The 19,846-nt window shown below is 35.5% G+C and overlaps 1 protein-coding gene across 2 annotated transcripts in view; it reads right to left on the reverse strand.

Annotated features, from left to right (window-relative positions):
- Window positions 1-1,245: 1,245 nt before the first annotated feature.
- The window catches only part of YAF2 (YY1 associated factor 2), a 101,743-nt gene continuing 83,142 nt past the window's right edge, over window positions 1,246-19,846 (reverse strand). For both annotated transcript variants that reach the window (XM_001362186.4, XM_003341957.4), the window contains 2 exons: window positions 14,597-14,749; window positions 1,246-13,904 (listed from right to left, as the gene is read on the reverse strand). In XM_001362186.4, coding sequence (XP_001362223.1) covers window positions 13,667-13,904; window positions 14,597-14,749 — 391 coding nt within the window. In that variant the 3' untranslated portion in view covers window positions 1,246-13,666. The remainder of the gene's footprint in view (window positions 13,905-14,596; window positions 14,750-19,846) is intronic.

Raw genomic sequence — 19,846 nt, forward strand, 5'->3', positions numbered from 1 at the left:
GTAGTATAGTATGACTAGTTGTTACAAAAAATCTCCCGAAAAGAGTAGGATAAATTCTTCCAGCTCTTCATAGTCAATGGGAAGTAGGCTCAAGTGTAGAAAGCTCATATGGCAAAAGGATAATTCATTTCCTATTTTTGTTTGTTTGTTTGTTTGTTTTGCTGGAGTTCTCAAGATGTTCCCCTTAGGTATTAGACATGTAGCTTTATTTCTACTCAAAGAAGATCAGTTTATTCCCACACTGGGCAATTCAGTTCACCAACCCACTGCCCCAGCTTTCTTTTGATGGTTTGTACTGACCCCATCTGAATGTTGTACTCTTTCCTCAGGTTTGGTGGAGGGCTACATAGCCACACACACTAGCACAAGCAGTTCAGAGCCTGCTTTCCCTGGCACTTATGGCAATCCAGAGCCAGGAAGCATTAGTGTTTCTTGGTTGTAGTCTCCAACTGGCTTTTGCTTTTGATGGGTCTGGCTGTACCATCAGAACTAGATAAACCTAACAAAAATTTAAATAAGAAAGAAGCTAAGGGCCTCAACATAGTTTTGGAAAAGTTAGATATGACATATCTTTGTCAATTACTGAATGAGGAAAGTATATATGTGTAAGTGTATACACACTCATACATATACATCCCCATATATACACATATATATGATGTAAATTTATATATTATTATTTTTGAAGTTTTTAAGCCCTAGCATGCTATCACTTTTTATTGCTGAAAATGTTTACATATATGTATACACATATATACATTTATATACATAAAATGTAAACACATGTATACATGTTTGTGCATACACAATATGGATATATATGTATGTGCATGTGAGTATATACATACTTTTGTTGTCATTCAGTCATTTTCAGTCATGTCCAAATCTGTGATCCCATTTTTTTTTTGCATAGATACTTAAGTGGTTCACCATTTCCTCCTCACCTCATTTTACAGATGCAGACCATGAGGCAACCAAAGTTGTGATTTTCCCAGGGTCACACAACTAGTTCCTGAAACATGATTTGAACTCTTACTGACTCCAGGTTTGGTTTTCTATTCACTATACCCCCTAGATGCCCCTGGCAGATATATATATATATACACACACACATGTATTTATGTATGTATATATTTGTGTATACATATAGTTTATATAAACTTTTTAGCTTTATTTGGTATATTTATAAAAATTGACCATGTCTATGGCTTTAAAAACTCATAAAAGAAATATAGGAAAAACAAAAATGTTAAACATATCTTTTATTGGCCAGAAGACAATAGAAATTATAATCAATAACAGGCTTTAAAGAAAGAATTCATACTCAAGTAGACTTAATTCTTTAATCCTAGAGTTAATAGGTCAAAGAAGAAATCATGGGAATGACAGATAATTTCATCAAATAAAATAACAAGAATGAGAAAACATACCAAAACTTTTGGGATGAACCCAAAGCAAACCTTAGAGGAAATCTAATCTATGGGACTTTATGAGATTACCAAATGAAATAGTATAGAAGAAAAAACAGTCCAGGACAGAGTCTTGAGGTATAAATCAACAAGTAGTCTCCTACCTACAAGTTTCCATTGTCAGGGAACATCTGCATGATGGCTGTTGGTTATCTGAAACACCAGGGAGATCAAGATGGGTATATGGGAAGGTCAATACCTGGTACCTGAGGCTTGGATGCTAACTAAACTCATATTCAACACCAGTTCCTTTGCTTATCCCAGGATTTGTGCAGTTAGAATATAATAGTAACAAAATATATCCCAGAAACCTGATTCATGGTTAGGCCTGGTATCTGAACACCATTTGTAGATCCTTTTCCAGGGTTTTGCTAGGCATTTTGCCACCTTCCCCAGTGACTCTGGTCCTAGGAAGTATCCCAGGGGCAAGAGGCTCCACCCTGAAGCCTCATTCCATTTGGAACACTGAGCAAATGGACAATGTTTTTAAGTACTGTTATGTATGGGAACTGGGAATAACCTATTTAGATGCATCATTCATTAGTTGAAAAGATAACCAGAACTATAAGCTTTAGGGTAAGTTACATTCACTGAAAGAATATTAGGAGATGTTCATAGACAATTATTAGAAGGCCATTCTAGTTAATAATAAAAGTTATTCTTTTAAGGTCTGCAAAGCACTTTACAAGTGCTATTATCCCTATTTTACTGATGGGGTATATGGAGTGTTCAGGGAAAACTAATATCCCTGGTGTGAGGGCTTTGCTGAGCCTTCTTCAGAGCAGCTTTCCTTTTTGGGTGTCTACCTGTGGCTCCAAGAATGTATAGCATGCGCAGTGGTCACGCTGTCTTGGCAGGCAGGCTAAATCAGGTAGAGGGTAACACAAGGCCTCAAAACTGTCAGTATGTTAGAGGGGTATCTACCTTAGGCATGTAAAGCCTTCCCCCAATAAAAAGGGGGGACAGTTTGTTCCAGTGGCCATCATGGCAGTAGAAGCAGGCACTACTGGAGCATCTAGAACTTGGTTAGACATCCAAGAAGCCAATGTCATTCACTCCATCTCAGGATCACCAGTCATTCTGACAATAGTCTTGCCCCTGGACTTTGATGACTCTAGAAGAGTAAAGCTGACAACTTTATGCAATTCTGCCTCACTTAAATACAATTTATGCACAAGTCAAAAGATATTCTTCAAGTACAGAGGACAATGACCAAACAACCAAACTTATTGATGAGGGAACTGGAAAACCAAAGTTAAATAACTTGCCCAGGGTCATATAACTAGTGTCTGAGGCAGGATCAAACTCAGGTTTTCCTGACTTTAGATTCTCAGATTTGGAAGAGACCTTATAGGTCACCTTCTTCAACTTACACATGAATAGGAACCTCCTTTATATCATCCCTGATTATTTATCTAGTTCTGACTTCCAGAAGAAGTCATTCCACTTTGAATAAATGATCTCCAAGGAACATCCATCTCTAAAAACTTTGCTTTTATAAAGTTTGGTTTGAACTGCAAATCTTAACTACCAGAGAAGGAACAGTACCTTCTCCTTTCAGCTTACTTTCATCTAGTCTTTATCGAGAAGAAAGGCTATTTTTGCCATTTCTTTACATCCCCAGCACTTAGCATAATACCTGGCCCATGGTAAATATACAACAAATGGTTACTGACTAAATTCCAACTGCACATATATGATTGTTAGAACTCAAAGATTTATACATGCATTTTAAATTTGGAATCTGGGAACTATTTTTAAAAAATATTTTGATAACTGAATTTTAACATAATCAGTTATCTTTCCAGTCCAATGTATTTTATTTTATGGATTTGAAAAGATTATCCTGAAAAGGTATATAGTTTTTTCACCAAACCGTGAAAGGACATGGCATACACACCAAAAAGTTAAAAATAGCTGCTTCTAACAATTTAAATGTTAGGTCCAGTGAATCCAGCTCTTATATAGTGAGTAATCTTATGTATCACATAAGCCAAAAGGGCAATAAGAAAACTAGAAAAGTTCCAGAAGACAGTTAAAATGTTGGGAGTGCTAGCATGAAGATTTTAGCATTTTCCCTTGTCTGGAAAAGCAAAGACTTAGGGGACATGATTAACATCTACAAAACCAGCAATAAAAGTTTTTTACTTTGAATTTGAAAAATACTAGGATTGTTGGAGACATGTTAAAAATTAACTTTTTAATTTCTCCAGAATTTTTAGTAAGTTATTTTTGTTTAAAGTTCTTTCTCCTGGGAAAAAGCCCTATGGAAATGATTGAGGACAAAATCTCTTAGGGATATGGATTAAGAATCTCCTCACTCAACTGATGCATGTCCCTGAGACTTCATTGAGAAAGGATTAAAATACAGATGGAAGGGAGGTACCTTGTTTTAACTCAGAGAGTGAGAGGGATGGTCCATGAGCAAATGGGATGGTACTCAACAAGTCTAGAATGTTAACCCAGACTGTATTTTAACATGTATTTTCTTTGTTCAAGATTGCTATAAATGTTATCTGAAAATTTCTTGGGGCTGAGGGAATGGAAGATGAGTTTGGACATCTCTATCTCTACACTAGAAATGACAGATAAAATATTAACTAGCTCATGGAAGACTTGGGCCTAAATTAAAGAGTGTAGTATTTGTATTAATATATTTTTTTTCAACAGAATAAGTGTATGTACTTTGGAACCTGAATAAGGAAATGTTTTTAAGATGGACTTGAGGACAAATAAAAATTAAACTTTTTATGAAATAAGAAACTACAGAACATATTTCTTATGATATTCTGATAATTTTCTTGCCATGTAGCTTCATTTTCCCCTTTAAGTTGGTGCTCCAGCTTCTACCTTGCTTAGATCACTGCATTCTTGATTCGTATGTTCTCTCTCCCTTCAGATTCTCTCCTCTATCTCCTTTCTCATTTTCTGGGACTAATAAATCAGTGCTACCATTAGAGTAGTCAAGTGTCCCTTGACTTTACTCCCTAGCTTGCCATTTCCCAAACCAACACACCCAGGTTGGTTTCCTCTATATTTGGGTTTTTTCCTTATTGGAATATAAGCTCCTTGAAGATAGGGATTATCTTGCTTTTTTGTATTTGAATCCTCAACTCTTGGCATAATGTCTGGCATACAGTGAGCACTTAATAAATATTTTTTACTTGTTCATTCATTTGTTCCTAAAGAGAAAATGCCAACAAGAAGCATAGAAAGGATTAAAAAAAATTGGGGCAAATTTATGAGAGAAACATAAATGGCTCTTTAAAAAGGCTACAGATTCTTCATTCTTTTTGGTGGCTATCAAAGCCCACTGTATATCCTTGAGTGTATTGTTGATAACTAATGAACACTAAATTAGACAGCAGTAGTTTTTCCTTATGAGTAACTGAGAATATTAAAGATCAAGTCAGCCAAGAAATATTTAATAAGTATGTACTCTGTGCTGAGCATTGTGCTAAATGCTAGGGATAAAAAAAAAAGTAAAATAAAAAGCAGTCCCTGCCCTTGAGGAACTCACAATCAAATGAGGGAGATAATGTGCAAAACCTATGTGTAGAGAAGCCATATCCAGAATAAAGGGAAATAATCTCTGAGGGAAAACACTAGAACTAAATTGCCAAAAAAAAAAAGACCTCCTTTAAAAGGCAGTATTTTATCTGAGACTTGAAGGAAGTCAGTGAACTGAGGGAGAGAAAAGGAGATTTCAGGCACTGGGTCCAGGCAGTGAAAATGCCCAGTGAGGAGATGGAGTAGCAAAGGTTTGGGGATGAGGAGAGGGCATCAGGTAGAGGGGCAATATAAGGTGTAAAGAGACTGAAAAGATGGAGGGGCGAGACATGGCCAGACAGCTGGAGAATGGCCTGCGATAGGGAAGAGATTTTCAGCAGGAAGATCGACCAGTAGCCTACTGAAATAGTTCAGTCATGAGGAGAGAAGGGCCTGTACCAGGCAACAGATTGGATGGGGGAAGGGGATCAGGGAGAGTGAGGAGCCAAGAATGACAGTTTGGGAGCCTGGGTGATGGGAAAAGGAGGTACTCCTTGATTGTAAAAGGGTAAAATCTGGAAGGGGGGAAACAGTATTCTTTTAGACATGTTGAATTTAAGAAGTTTACAGGAGATCCAATTCAAGCTTCCTTCAGGCAGCTGGAGAAGCAAAAATGGAGGTCAGCAGAACGGTGAGGCTGCATAAGATCTGAAAATCCTCGCAGAATGTAGTATGGATGAAAAGTTCATTGGAAAACCAAGCAAGTGTATGTGTGTGATGATTATCTCAGCCTTCAACTATTCCCTGAATTTAATCATCATACTTAGCTCCATAGCATTTCCATGATATTGGACTCATTGCAGTTGAAACTCAATCTGCTTCCAATGTTGTATCATGTCTTTATCTAGAAAAAAAAAGGTGGGGGCAGAAAGGACTAATAGCTATTCTCTCTGAAATGATATGAGAGGATTGGGGGCAGCTGGGTGGCTAAGTGGATAGAGCCAGGCCCAGAGATGAGAGGTCTTGAGTTTAAATCTATCCTCAGACACTTCCTAGCTGTGTGACCCTGGGCAAGTCACTTAACCCTCATTGCCTAGCCCTTATCCCTCGTCTGCCTTAGAACCAATGCACAGTGTTAATTCTAAGATGTTAATTCTAAGAGGTAAAGGTTTAAAATAAGAGAGGATTGTGCATTCATGTGACAGCTTTTGAAATACCTAAAGATGGCTATCCTATCATAACACAATGATAAATATGAATTTTAGGTAAAAGTTGTCAGTTGGGTAATCATAACTGAATTGGTTTTGGACAAATTTACCTAAAGACCTATTGGATTTATCCTGTTAAAATATTTTTGTATCTGAATTCAATAAGATAACATTTTATGATTGAAAAAGTCTGTACAAAATGATATGTGTATTTTAGTGGACTCTAGGTTTAGTGAAAATAAATAAATTCAGCTTGGCAGCTGGGAATGCTACATGATCTTGGGTTGCTTCAACTGAAATGAATCCAGAATAAGGGACTATTGATAGCTCCCCTGTAGGCTCTCATGGTCAGACCAGGAGTGCCGTAACATTTCAGGAAGAACAATGGCAAGCTTGAAAGTGTCCAGGGGAGGGAGATCAAGCTGCCATACCTGGGTGAGTTGAAGGAACTCTGGAGTTTTAAAAATGAAGAAGACTTAGTTGTCATATGGAGGAGAGATTAGACATGCTCTGCTGGGCCACAGAAGGAAGTGGATTCCATCTCCTACTTGGGCGTCTTCAAATGAAGGCTGATGTTGTACTGGGGATTCCTGGTGAGGAATGGGAAAGACTATAACACGGTTTCATAGGCCTTTTGGCCATCATGAAGCCATGACATACAAGTTTAATTTTCAGGAATTAGAGTCCAGGGAAAAGGATTCATTTTTATGGTCCAAAGAACAGCTGAAGTCAAATAAGAGAACTGATGGAACAGTGGAGATCTAGGATCAGGAGGGAGAGAAAATTATAATTTATATTGTATAATTTATATTATACTGGACACTGTGCTAAATGAGTGACAAATGTTATCTCAATCTATCCTCATAACTATCCTGTGATGTAGGTGCCATTATCCCCATTTTACAATTGAGGAAACTGAGGCAAACAGAGGTTAAATGACTTGCCCAGGGTCACAAAATTATTAAGTATCTGAGGCCACATTTGAACTCATATCTTCCTGACCCCAGGGCCTGGCACTCTCTCTTCTGTACCCAAAGGAACAGAACACTTAAAGTGTCACAAAAGCTAATCACTATTCACTATGTACTATGAGGAACTATACTTTCCTAAGGACATAATAGTAATGGTATGCTGTTAACACTCAGGCTTGACCAAATCTCAAAGTACTTTCTGGCCAAAGCCTCAGTTGTAGGAGTTTTTCCTAATGGGTACAAATACATCTTTGACTTCCTAATAGAAATCAACAGGAAAATAGCATTTACGTCATAAAATTACCAAGTATGGGTTGTAGGAAAATAATGTACCCCAAACATAATAATATTCCTAATATACAAACATATCAAGTTTATGACATGAAAGAGGAACAAGGGTTGTTTTTTAAAAATGCTCCCCTTGCATCCTAGAATCAGTGCTGTGTATTGGCTCCAAGGCAGAAGAGCAGTCAGGGCTAGGCAGTAGGGGTTAAATGATTTGCTCACGGTCACCCAGCTAGGAGGTGTCTGAGGCCAGGTTTGAACCCAGGACTATTCCGACTCCAGGTTGGCTTTCCATCCACCGAATCACCCAGCTGCCACTGGGAACAAGGTATCTTAATAAGAACAAAACTTCTCCACATCTCACACTCATCCCCTTCTATTTGCTCCGGTAACAACTACCTTACCTTCCTCTCTCAGGCTACTGCAATAACCTCCCAGTTGATCATCCCTCTTCTACCCTCTATTACTGTCCCAGCTACTAAATTGTTCCTTCTCAAGCCGGGGTCTTGAAATGTGCCTGCTTAAGGAACTTGCATGGCATGTTTTCAAATAATTGTTAACCTGTAGTTGATGTTCTTGTCTTTCTCAGACGGACTCAGGACCCTTTCTTCTTCCATTTTCCTCACTGTTACTCATCTAGGTACATGTTTTAGACACCCAGAAGAATGTAAAGTCAATGAGGGAAGGGTCCTTTTCATTTGTTTTTGTATGTACGATGTGGTAGGTGTTTGATGTTTCTTGAATTGAGTCATTTATACACATACTTTTAAACTTTAGTTTTGATGGAACATCTTTTTTTTAAATGTTGCACTTGGCTGCCTTAGCAATAGGTTAAATAATAGTTTAAAAAAATGTTGATTATCCAGGCTCATTATCATCAATTATGCTGTAATACAGTGGTCTTAGTAATAGCCAATAAGGGTTATACAATTCTACAACTACCAGCTTGGTTCCCCTTCTATTTCATGTTTCTTTTCCCTCTTCTACCACTGGTGTCTGTTCTTCAGTCATTGGGTCTGCTTCTAGCTATTCTTGACCAATCTCTCTTATAGACTCTATTGCCTGTTGCTCTCTTCTCTTCTTTTTCCTCTTCGGAAACCAATCATCACAACTCCACATCTTTGTCTCTTTGCGGTTGTTTTTGTAACTGGTCATGTCTCAGGGCATATTTGATTTCAGTCAGTTGAGGAAGCAAAACAGAAATGCCCTCTGTTGTGTGTGCATATGTGTTATTCTCCAATTATTTCCTCTCTCCACATACACTCATAATCCTATCTCTTTAATTTGAATGGTTTTAAAAATTGTATGACATAAAAATATCCAGTGATTTCCTAGTTCTATTTTCTATATTAGGTCTTCAAAATATCCTTGAAGTGGAGAATTTACCTCTTAAGAAAATCTTTTAAAAAGGGGGCTATTTCCTTGGTGTGGATTAAAAATCATTTAACTTCATTTTTAGTAGGACTCAAAGTATATATCATGTAGTGATTTAATTCTTTCCTAAAAGATGTTATCTAATGGAAAACTGGCCATCTCAACCATCTCTTTGGTAGGGTAATCTTTTTGGGGGGAGGAATGGGGACTGGGAGGAGTAATAGGGAAGGGTTAGGAATTAAAGAGGATTTTCAATGCTTAAATTTTTCAGATTCTCAGGAAAGAACTCAATAAATTCTTTAGGTTTAATGAACTAGCAGCTTTTTCTGGTGCCCATTTAAAAATATTTCAAGAACCTGCACCATATATATATATATATATGTGTGTGTGTATATATAAATATGATCATTAGAGATGTCAAATTGTATTCCCTTTATTTTGATTTATATTTGAAAATACAAAACTTGTACACCAAATCTCCACAATGATGCATCACATAATGCAGGAGTGCTTTTTCCATGGGCTGGATGATGCAACGAAAAATTCATTATTATGGTCCAGGAGATAGGAGGTTCTCTACAATCTCCTTACAATCTGGCTTCAGACCATTCCCTAAGTTGCCAAAACCAATAACCTTTTCTCAACCCTTCTTCCTGACCACTGAAGCCTTTGATGTTCTCTTCTCTAGGCTGTTGTGATAACACTTTTGCTGGATTCTCCTCCAGATCATGCTCTGACTTTAGGTGACCCCGAAGCGTCTGTCCTGGGTGCTCTTCTTTTCCCTTCTATACTACTTCCTTTGGTGACCTCATCTGCCCACTGTGGACGTTATGCTGCTGATTCCCAAATTTACCATACCTGCCCTAGTCTCTCCTAAGTTTCAACCTTGAATCTCCAACTGCCTTTCAGACATCTTGAACTAGATGTCTAGAAGATCTTCCATTCCTGTTGTTGAAGAAGACAACACCATCTTCCTGTTCACAACCTAGGAGCTATTTGGGATTCCTAACCACCCCCATCCAAGCACTTGCAAAAACCTGCTGATTTCACCTCTGCAACATCTCTCAAACACACCTTCCTCCCCCCTCTGCAATTGCCACCATTCTACTGCAAGTTCTCATCATCTTGTGTCTTTGATTACAGCCATGATCTGTCCGTTTCCATTCTTTCTCCACTCTAGTCTATTCTTTTAAGTGATTTTCCTAAAATGCAGGTCTGATCATGTAAACTCCAGTGACTTCCTATTGCTTCCAGGAGCACATACAAAATGCTGTTTGACATGCAAAGCCCTTCATAGCCTTGTCACATGTCCTCTTTGATCCAGTAACACTGGCCTCCTGTTTGTTCCACACTCCAGCTCTCAAGCTCAAAGCATTTTCTCTGGCCATCCTCCATGCCTGAAACACTCTCCCCGTCTTCTATTCTGCCTCCTGACTTCTCTGGTTTCCTTTAAATCCCAAATAAAAATCTACTTGCTACAGGAAGCTGTTACCAATCCTTCTTCATTCTAATGCTTTTAGTTTTTAGATTATTTCCTCTTTATCCTGTATATAGCTTACTTTGTGTGTGTATGTATATATATATATATATATTTTTAACTCATTTCCTCCACTAGATTGTAAACTTTTTGAGGGCAGAGATTATCCTTTGCCTCTTTTTCTATGCACATTTCTTATCTCAGAGGTGGGGATATAGTAGATATTTAATAAATGTTTATTGAATAAATCAATGAATAGCTTCTCCTGCTAACTTGAGCAAAGGAATCAACTTCTCTGAGCACAAATTATTTCATCTACAAAATTTTATCATATGACATCTAAAATAACTTTCAGTTCTAAAATTCTATTAATTTATTACATAAAATTCTATTAATTTATTACAGAAAAACAGAACTTTGAAAAGAGAGGATCAACTTCTTCCTTTTTCCCCTCCCTTTTTATAGAGAAAATCATACAGCATCAATTTTTTCATTGGGAAGATGTTTAGCTAGACATCAAAGACCACATCTGAAAAGAATACATATAACCACATGAATAAAATATGAATAAGAATCATCTATTAGAGCAGGGAAATAATTTAGAGAAAATATTTCTCTGCAATATTAAAAATGCTGGTTTTGGAATCAGAAGACATATGTTTGAATCTTGACTGTCACTTAAGTTGTGTGACTCTGGCAAAGTCATTCTGAGCCTTGGTTTTTTCATTTCTAAAAGTTAATATTATCCTACATAATTCATCAAGTGTGATCTACTGGCAAAAACACTGGATTTGGAGTCGAAAGGACTTGGATCCAAATGTTAACTGTCATTTATTCTATATTCTGAAAGTTATAACTACTCAGGTTTCAGTTTCCTCATCTATAAAATAAGAGGTTCCGATTAGAAGACCTCGAAGTTCCCTTCTGAGAAGCTAGGTGGCAAAGTGGATACAGTGCCAACCCTGGAGTCAGAAAGACCCATCTTCCTGAGTTCTAGTTTGGCCTTAGTAGCTCTGTGGCCCCGGGTAAGTCACTTTGCCCTGTTTGCCTCAGTTTCCTCATCTATAAAATGAGCTCAAGAAGGAAATGACAACTACTCCATTATCTCTGCCAAGAAAATCCTAAATAGGATCAAGAAAAATTGGACACAATTAAAAAATGACTGAACAAAAAGTTCGCTTTTAGTTTTATATCCTATGATCTTATCTAGATAATACAGGGGACATGTTTTCTAAGCATGATAAAAAGCAGTAAGTTGCTCTTATGGAGTTTTACCTTTATATTAGCAATGGAATGTCATGTAAGCCAATTTTTTGCTTATTGTATTATGCTTGTTTGCCAGACTACTGTCTGTTTTGCATCCATTTAAAGCTCTGTCAGGACTTTTTTCTCATGCCAAAAAGTAAACTGTAATTAGAGAACAGTCTTTAGAACATAGTGTCATTAAAAAAAAATGAGAATTATCATTAGCATATGCAAATACTCAGGATCTCAAAAAAAAATCAGCCTTTAAAAATAGGAAATGAAGAGAACCAAATAAGACAAAGGAGACTTCATAGTTCAAAACGAAGTTAAAATAACCAAAAAAACCAATCTTTCATTACAAGTCTCCTACCAAAACCACCATTCTCAAAACCACACTTAAAGTTTTAATTTTTTAAGATCATTCAAAGAATGAAGTACTTAAGTGTTTAGACATCACATAAGACTTACTTTTTCTGCAACTCTCACTAGCATCTAACAAAATAGACAGTACTACTATGTCTATAGTATAAATGCTATATTAAACAGAAAAATACATTTATAACCCAAAAAATTCCTAAACATTAAAACTGTTAGGATCTTCAATTTAATTATCATGAAGATGCCTTTTATGTAATATTGTATAGTTGTGCTCATGGATAAATGTCCTGTCTATATACTAATTCCCTATATGTGAGAATATTGGACAATAAACATTTATTAAGCACATACTATGTGCCAGGCACTGTGCTAAACATTAGGAATACAAAAAAAAAAGGCAAAAGATAGTCCCTGTCTTCAAGGAGTTCACAATCTAATGGGAGAGACAATAAAACAAACAAACATGTATTCAACAGAACAAGAATTAGATGAACCCAGTTTGGATTTTTTTTTATGTGTGCATTAAATACATGTTGGTTTTAAACAAAAATGAAGAAGATATAGTCATAAAAATATTTTATTGGTAATTTTACATAATGCTGGGTGACCGTAAATACTTTTGTCTGCATTAGTATATTGATATATGCATAAATGATAATTGTGCCTGAAAATAAGGAACTGCATGTTTTTCATAGGAATTACTAAAAACATATAATAAAGGGCCAATAAAAATAACAAAAGCTGACTTAAGAAGAAATAGGATACATTATTATTAGTTATTCCCAAGTTCTGTGAAATACTCCATATTTCTGTAGTAATTATTTTTATACATGTTGATAGCACTGAATAAATCTGGGGCAAGAAACAAGTGATAAAATTATTATTCATTTAAAGCCTTTTCAGAAATGCAACTTTTTAAAACGGAAATTTGTTCTGTTGCTGGATGGTTCTTATTGTTTTGGCAAAGACATACAATCATTTCAAATGGAAAATTTTATATAATATGGAAAATACTAGTGTGATCATAATAGTGCTTTATCTCAATTACAAAGCTAAACAATTGATACTTTAAAGTGTTTAGTATTTTGCTAGTAAACATAATATATGAATGTTTTAAGAAGCCAAGGAAAGCAAATTTGATAAAACAAGAAACATAATTTTGTAAGAGTAATCTAGTAAAATGTGTCAAAAAACATTGGCCAAAGTTAATAGAAATCCTTTAATAACAATTTTCCTAATTTAATCACACCAAGTACCAGCAGGTGTACTTAAGAAGATAACTATTATGAAAATCTGGTTGCTCTAATAGTTGACTGAATTGATCTGACTTGTATGTATATATATGTATACATATACACACACACAAACACACTTATACAACTGTTTCATAATTCTCAAATAATACATATCTAGGCAGCTTGAACTATGTTATAAAAATTTTAATTCAGTACATGCCATTCAATAGTAGCAAAATCAAGGTTTAAGTGTTGTAATTCACTAAAAGTGAAAAAGGTTACTAATAACACTGCATAATGAATGCTCTACCACATTTTCATGGCACTTTTAACTCTGGATATCAAAATGTTAATTCTGCAAATGTGGTCTTTAGATTGCAACAAAATTATTAATCCTAATGTACTTTTATTTTATGTAAAACATGTTGTGGATTGTGCATGAATGTCTGTCATGAAAATGTGGCATGTGTTGGCAAAAATCTTTGTATTTGCATGTTACAGAGAAGTGACTAAAGAAACTGGAAAAAAGTAAACTTTAATGAGATTCTCCATTTAATGATGAGGCTTCTCCTCTGGGTGAAGATGACCTGGACATTCCTCTCTCTGTATTATCAGAGCTAGAACCACTCTGACTATGTTGATCTGCAGAAGCAGCACTAGATGCAGGTGGTGACTTAGTTTTCTCCTTAAAGTCTGTAATAATGACTGTCAGATCTCCAACGGTTACTTCCAAATGCTGAGCGCTACTCCGATCCACATTTTTCAATCGTGGCCTAAATGAAATTTATAACATTTAAAACTAGTTTTCCCCTCCAACATAATTTTTGTGAAACTTATGTGCAGAATTTACATTATAAAATACATCTGTGTATAGATCAAGGTATCTAGTGTAACAAGCATGCCACCAGTATGTTGATGTTAAAAAACATGGCAATGTTTACTACTCAGTATTAGAGCCAGGACAGAATGGTTCCAACCATATGATCAATCATAAATATTTAACGTGGTAGTACAAAAACCATGTAAAAAGGCCTTGGTCTAAGCCAGAGTCATAAATATGTGCTAATGTATAATTTATACCAATACATTTTGTATAGAATTCAACAATAATATGTTCCATCACTAATAACTAGAGTTTTTAATTGATGCTTTGTGAAATATGACTAAAAAGTATGGTTGGAACAGTCTGGAATGCTTATATAAAAGAGTGTGTCAATATATAGGCTAAGAGTATTTAGTCCTTAAGAAAACGAATTCTAATTCGTGATTAATTCACATCCTTAATAGTTGCACATATAAACAGTTCCATTTTTAATTTCTATGATTTAATTTCTAAGACCTTTTGAAACCAGTCAAAACTTTAAAGTTATTTTTATACACACAATCTAATACATATTAAATTAAAAAAGAAAAAGAATTTTTAAAAAATATTTTACAAATGTCACAAAATATATTTCAGATTTACCTGGTTTTCTTATAACTGTTCTTTTTGCTAGTTGTTTCTTTTTCACTTTTTTCCTTTTCTAATTTATCTTTTTTTTCTTTCTTTGATTGTGGTGGGGGCACAAACTGCTGGGTAACTTGCTGTGCAACCAACTGGGAGACAGGTCGAGGTTTCCTGTGTACATTTTAAAAAATAGCTTTATTATATTTCAAGAAAATGTTCTTTTGTATAAGAAATACAAACTATGACTTCCAAGTTATTTACAAGTTATAGCCAGACAAAAAATTTTAGGAGGAAATACATTATTTCCTTTTTCTGTATTAGCATTTTGGAAAACTAAGCCAATTTATGATATAGTTAAAGTTTACATTTTGAGCAATAGGAATCAACTTAATATTAGATTTAATAACATATGAAATAAAGCAGGCTATTAAGCCAAATTTTATGGTATGTGCAATACAGGTAAAGAACACAAACCATTAAGGCATAAATATGGTTTACTGTGTGCTGGTGTTAGCATCTAATCTACACTTACAAGCAGATTTAAATCAATTAATACATTTACTAAGTGCTCGTTATAGGCCAAAGTACTGAAAACAGATGGTTCATTGTTCTTTTCCTGAACAAGTATAGAGATAGGCTTCTTTATTATCCCAAAGGCCAAAATGTCATATTTCTAACCAAAAACTTATCCATCTTTATTCGAAAACTGATTTTCACTTGTAGGGCAGGCAAAGAGAATAATAACTTCAGAATCTTTCCCCTACACTAGGAAGAAGGCTATTCTTTCTTGCATAAACCCAACAAACAGTAGTTCCTTTAATTTTTCCTTTTATGGACCTAAATAATTTTATAGCTCTACTTTGGACTCTTCAGTTTTTTTTTTACATCATTTTGAATATACATGGGCTTTTGTAACAAGAAAGAGTTCAATTTGGAAAGGTAAAGACAAAAAAAATTAATAAAACTTAACTTTCAAAACTTCAAAAAAAGTAGTGACTGGAATGTGAAATACATAGTGAAAGATTTCTCACCCATTATTTTCCCTGTACTGATTTTCAGTATCATACTGACCTTCGTAATAACACAATAGAGCTTTATGATTTAACAAAGTTTTTACCCCCTAAATAACACAAAGATAAAACATTATCTCCAATTTGCAGATAAAGAAAGAGGTTCCAAAGAAGTGAAATAACTTGACCCAGATCTTACAAAGCATCAAACTGAACTCAGTGTCACAAAGAACTTTATTCTGTAGGCAAAAGGATGATAAAGATTTGAGCAGAAGAGGCAGAGGACTTCTCTGATTTTCTAGCACCTGTTCCCCTTTTTCCATGGACAGAGTGCGTTTCACAAATAAGGCTAAACCAGGTTCAAAGTACTCTGGGGTGTGTGTGTGTGTCTATATTCACCAATGTGTGTATCTTTGTAACCAAAGTACTGAAATAGTCAAAGCACAGAATTTTGTTCAAAGGTAATTAATGTAATAGCATGAAAAAAGCAATCACCCATTTCCCTCATCTATCTGGATGGATAAAGGAAAAGCTCCACTATATTATCAATGGAGAACACATAATGAGCATTCTTAAGCAACTAATCTGTGGCAGGCACATGATGTTAACATTAAATGTGAGGGGTACAAAGAAAAGTCAAGCGTCATCTTTGCTTTCTCCAAGCTCACAGACTAACAGGGGCAACAACATGCAACTATATACAGATATGTTCAATGCTGGACAAGCAGGAGATGATTAACAGAGAAAAGGCACTAGAATTAAGGACTGGGAAAAGCATCGCAGAGAAGGGGGACTTGAAGGAAGTCAGGAGGCAGAAGATTCCAGGCACAGGGACAAGCAGTGAAAATGCCCAGAAGCAGGTAAGGGAGTGCTTTGTGAGCAAGAGTGAGAACAGAAGGTCAGTGTTACTGGAATACAGAAAGGGTTGGACAGTGTAATGTATCAGAAGACTGGCAAGGTATTGGGAAGGTGCAGGATATGTTACAAAGGACTTTCAATTATAAGTGTCTTTCCTCGATACCAAAGTGATCTTTCTAAAGCACAGGTTTAATTAAACATGTCACCTCTGTCCTCAGTAAATTTCACTGGATCCCTTTTACCCCAGGCTTTAACTACAAAAGGGAGGAGAGATTTAGGGAGATAACTTAGTAGGGTAGATGGATCAAGTGAGGGCTTTTTGAGGATAGACACATATTTGTAGGAGGTAGGCAAGCAGCTAGTAGTTAGGGAAAGATCAAAGATTAGTAAGAGAATGAAATTGCTAATGTTTTCATATGGTGTTGCTTACATCAAGCCTGCTTTTCACTGTTCTAAGACACTAAGAGTTTGAGTTCTTGTTGAGTTTAATTCCAGAGCTTCCAGGCCAAGGAGAATATACTGCAAGCAGTCAGAAAGAAATAATTCCAATATGAAGCCACAGTCAGGATTACATAGGACTTAGGAGCCTCTACATTAAAAGAGCAGAGGGCTTAGAATATGATATTCTAGAAGGCAAAGGAGCTAGGACTACAACCAAGAATCGCCTATTCATCAAAACTGATTATAATCTTTCAGGGGGGAAGATGGATATTTAATAAAATAGAGGATGTTTAAACAAGCCTGATGAAAAGATTCGAGCTGAACAAAAAACTCAATAAAAGCATAAAAAGCCAAAAAGAAATGAAAAAACTTAGGGGATTCAATTTAGTCAGGTTAAATTGTTTTTATTCCAACATAGAAGACTGTATTTGTAAATCTTAACTTTAGCATAATTAGGGCAGTTAGAAGGCATATACACAGTCAGAGAGGGTGGGAATAAGTTGATTATAACAATATAATATCCAAAAAACCTCCCAAAAACAAAATTGGGATTTGAAAAAGAGGACTACACTGGGAGAAGAGGGAGGGCAGAGATACCTAATTATCTTACATGAAGAGGCACACAGTAGAGGGGAAGATGGAGGGTGGCAGGCAATGCTTGAATCTTATTATCACCAGAATTGGCTCAAAGAGGGAATAGTCATTTGATGTCCATCAATTGGAGAATAGCTGAATAAGCTGTGGTATATGATTCTGATGGAATACTATTTTGCTATATAAAAAATCGAATAGGATGATTTTAGAAAGACTTATATGAACTGATGCAAAGTGAAGTGAGCAGAACCAGGAAATATTGTATAAACAACTCTAAGTGATTTTGCTATTAGCAATACAATGACCAAGACAATTCCAAAGGACTTAAGATTATTCATTTTATTTTTTTCAGATATAATTTCTTAATTATCAATATATCAATTATTAATATCTTTTCTTAATTTTTGTTTCCTGATTTTTGGGGGTCATTTATATTTTATTTTAACAAAATAAATAACATAGGAATTAGTTTCCTCTAAATTTTCAGTGTATGGCAGAATATTCCTAGGTTTCCTCTGCTTCCTTATCATTACTTTAACGATATATAAGTATCACTTTCTCTGAAATTGCTCATCATCTTGGCCCCCACCCCCCCCCCCTGCATTTAATTACTTATAGTGGTGCAAATACAGAAAAGCATCTTCATACTGCATCTTCGCCCCTTTGAATTGTGGATCACTGCACTGCTGAGAATAGCTATGTAATTTAAATTGATTACTATACTTAACTATGTTGCAGTTACTATGTATAATGTTTTTTTGGTTCTGCTCACTTCATTTTCATCAGTTCATGCTTCCAGGTTTTTCTAAAATCATCCCAGTCATCATTTTTATAGCATAATTGTATTCCATTATACTCATATTCCACAACTTGTCCAGCCATTCCCCAACTGACAGACATCCCCTCAATTTCCAATTCTTTGTCACTACAAAAAGAACCAGTATAAATATTTTTGTACAAATAGGTTCCCCTTCTGCTTTTTCTTTTCTTACTGATTCTTTTTGGAATGCAGACCTATTGATAGTATTGCTGGATCAAAGAAAAGCGCAGTCTGATAGCTTTTTGTATAGTTCTAAATTGCTCTCCAGAATGGTTGGATCAATTCACAACTCCACCAACAGTGTATTAGTGTCCCAATTTTTCACTCTCCTCTACAACATTTATCATTTTCCTTTTTGGTCATATTAGCCAATCTGATAGGGGTCAGGTGGTACCTTAAAGCTGTAGTGATTTTTTCATTGTTTTGATGTCTTCATCTGACAATTGTTCATATTCTTTGACCATTTTTCAATTGGAGAATGGATTGCATTCTTATAAATTTTTCAGTTCTCTATATATTTGAGAAATGAGGTCTTTATCAGGATATGAACAAGTAGTTTTCAGAAGAAATTCAAGTATTATTAATAGATGAAAAAAAGTTCTATTTCACTAATAATTAAAGAAATGCAAAATCTAAAAAAAGGAAAATGACAAAATTCAGAGGAGCTGTGGGAAAACAGGCATATTACTACAGTATAGGAGAATCTGAGAACTGGCCCAGTCATTGTGAAAAACAATTTAGAATTATGCCCATATAGCTATTAAACTATGAATATTCTTTGATCTTGTAATACTTGTAATAATTAGATCTTGTGGGAGAGGGGGAAGAAAATATGTAGGACCTGCCAAAGACATCAAAGAATCTGGGTTAGGATCTATGTCTATAAAACATTTATAGTAGCTCTTTTTATGGTTATAAAGAATTGGAAACTTAGGGCATGCCCATCTTCAAGGGGATGTCCACCATAAATGGATGAATAAGTTATGGTTATAAATGTTGTAGACAGAGTACCAGGCCTGGAGATGGGAGTTGAAATTTCTCCCTTTTATGTCATTTGTAATAGTATTAAGCAGCTCACATTTATTTAGTAATTTAAACTTGGCAAAGTGTCTTACATACTTTATCTCATTTGATCCTCATAACAGTCCTCTGAGGTTGATGCTATTATTATTATTATTATTATTTTAAACCCTTACCTTCCATCTTAGAATCAATACTGTGTATTGGTTCCAAGGCAGAAGAGAGGTAAGGGCTAGGCAATGGGGGTCAAGTGACTTGCCTAGGGTCACACAGCTAGGAAGTGTCTGAAGTCAGATTTGAACCTAAGATCTCCCATCTCTAGACCTGGCTCTCTATCCACTGAGCTACCCAGCTGCCCCCCCCCCATGCTATTATCATTTTATAGGAAAAAAAAAAGGAAATAGAACAATGAATGAATATCTTGTTTTAAAAGACTCAGAAACAGAATAGTATAGTGGCAAAATCCTAGACCAAAATGAGTTCTAGCAATGGGTCTTTCACTAATTAGCTTCCAATAGTTCAATT

Source organism: Monodelphis domestica, chromosome 5 (genome assembly GCF_027887165.1).
Source record: "Monodelphis domestica isolate mMonDom1 chromosome 5, mMonDom1.pri, whole genome shotgun sequence".
Taxonomy (NCBI): Eukaryota; Metazoa; Chordata; class Mammalia; order Didelphimorphia; family Didelphidae; genus Monodelphis; species Monodelphis domestica.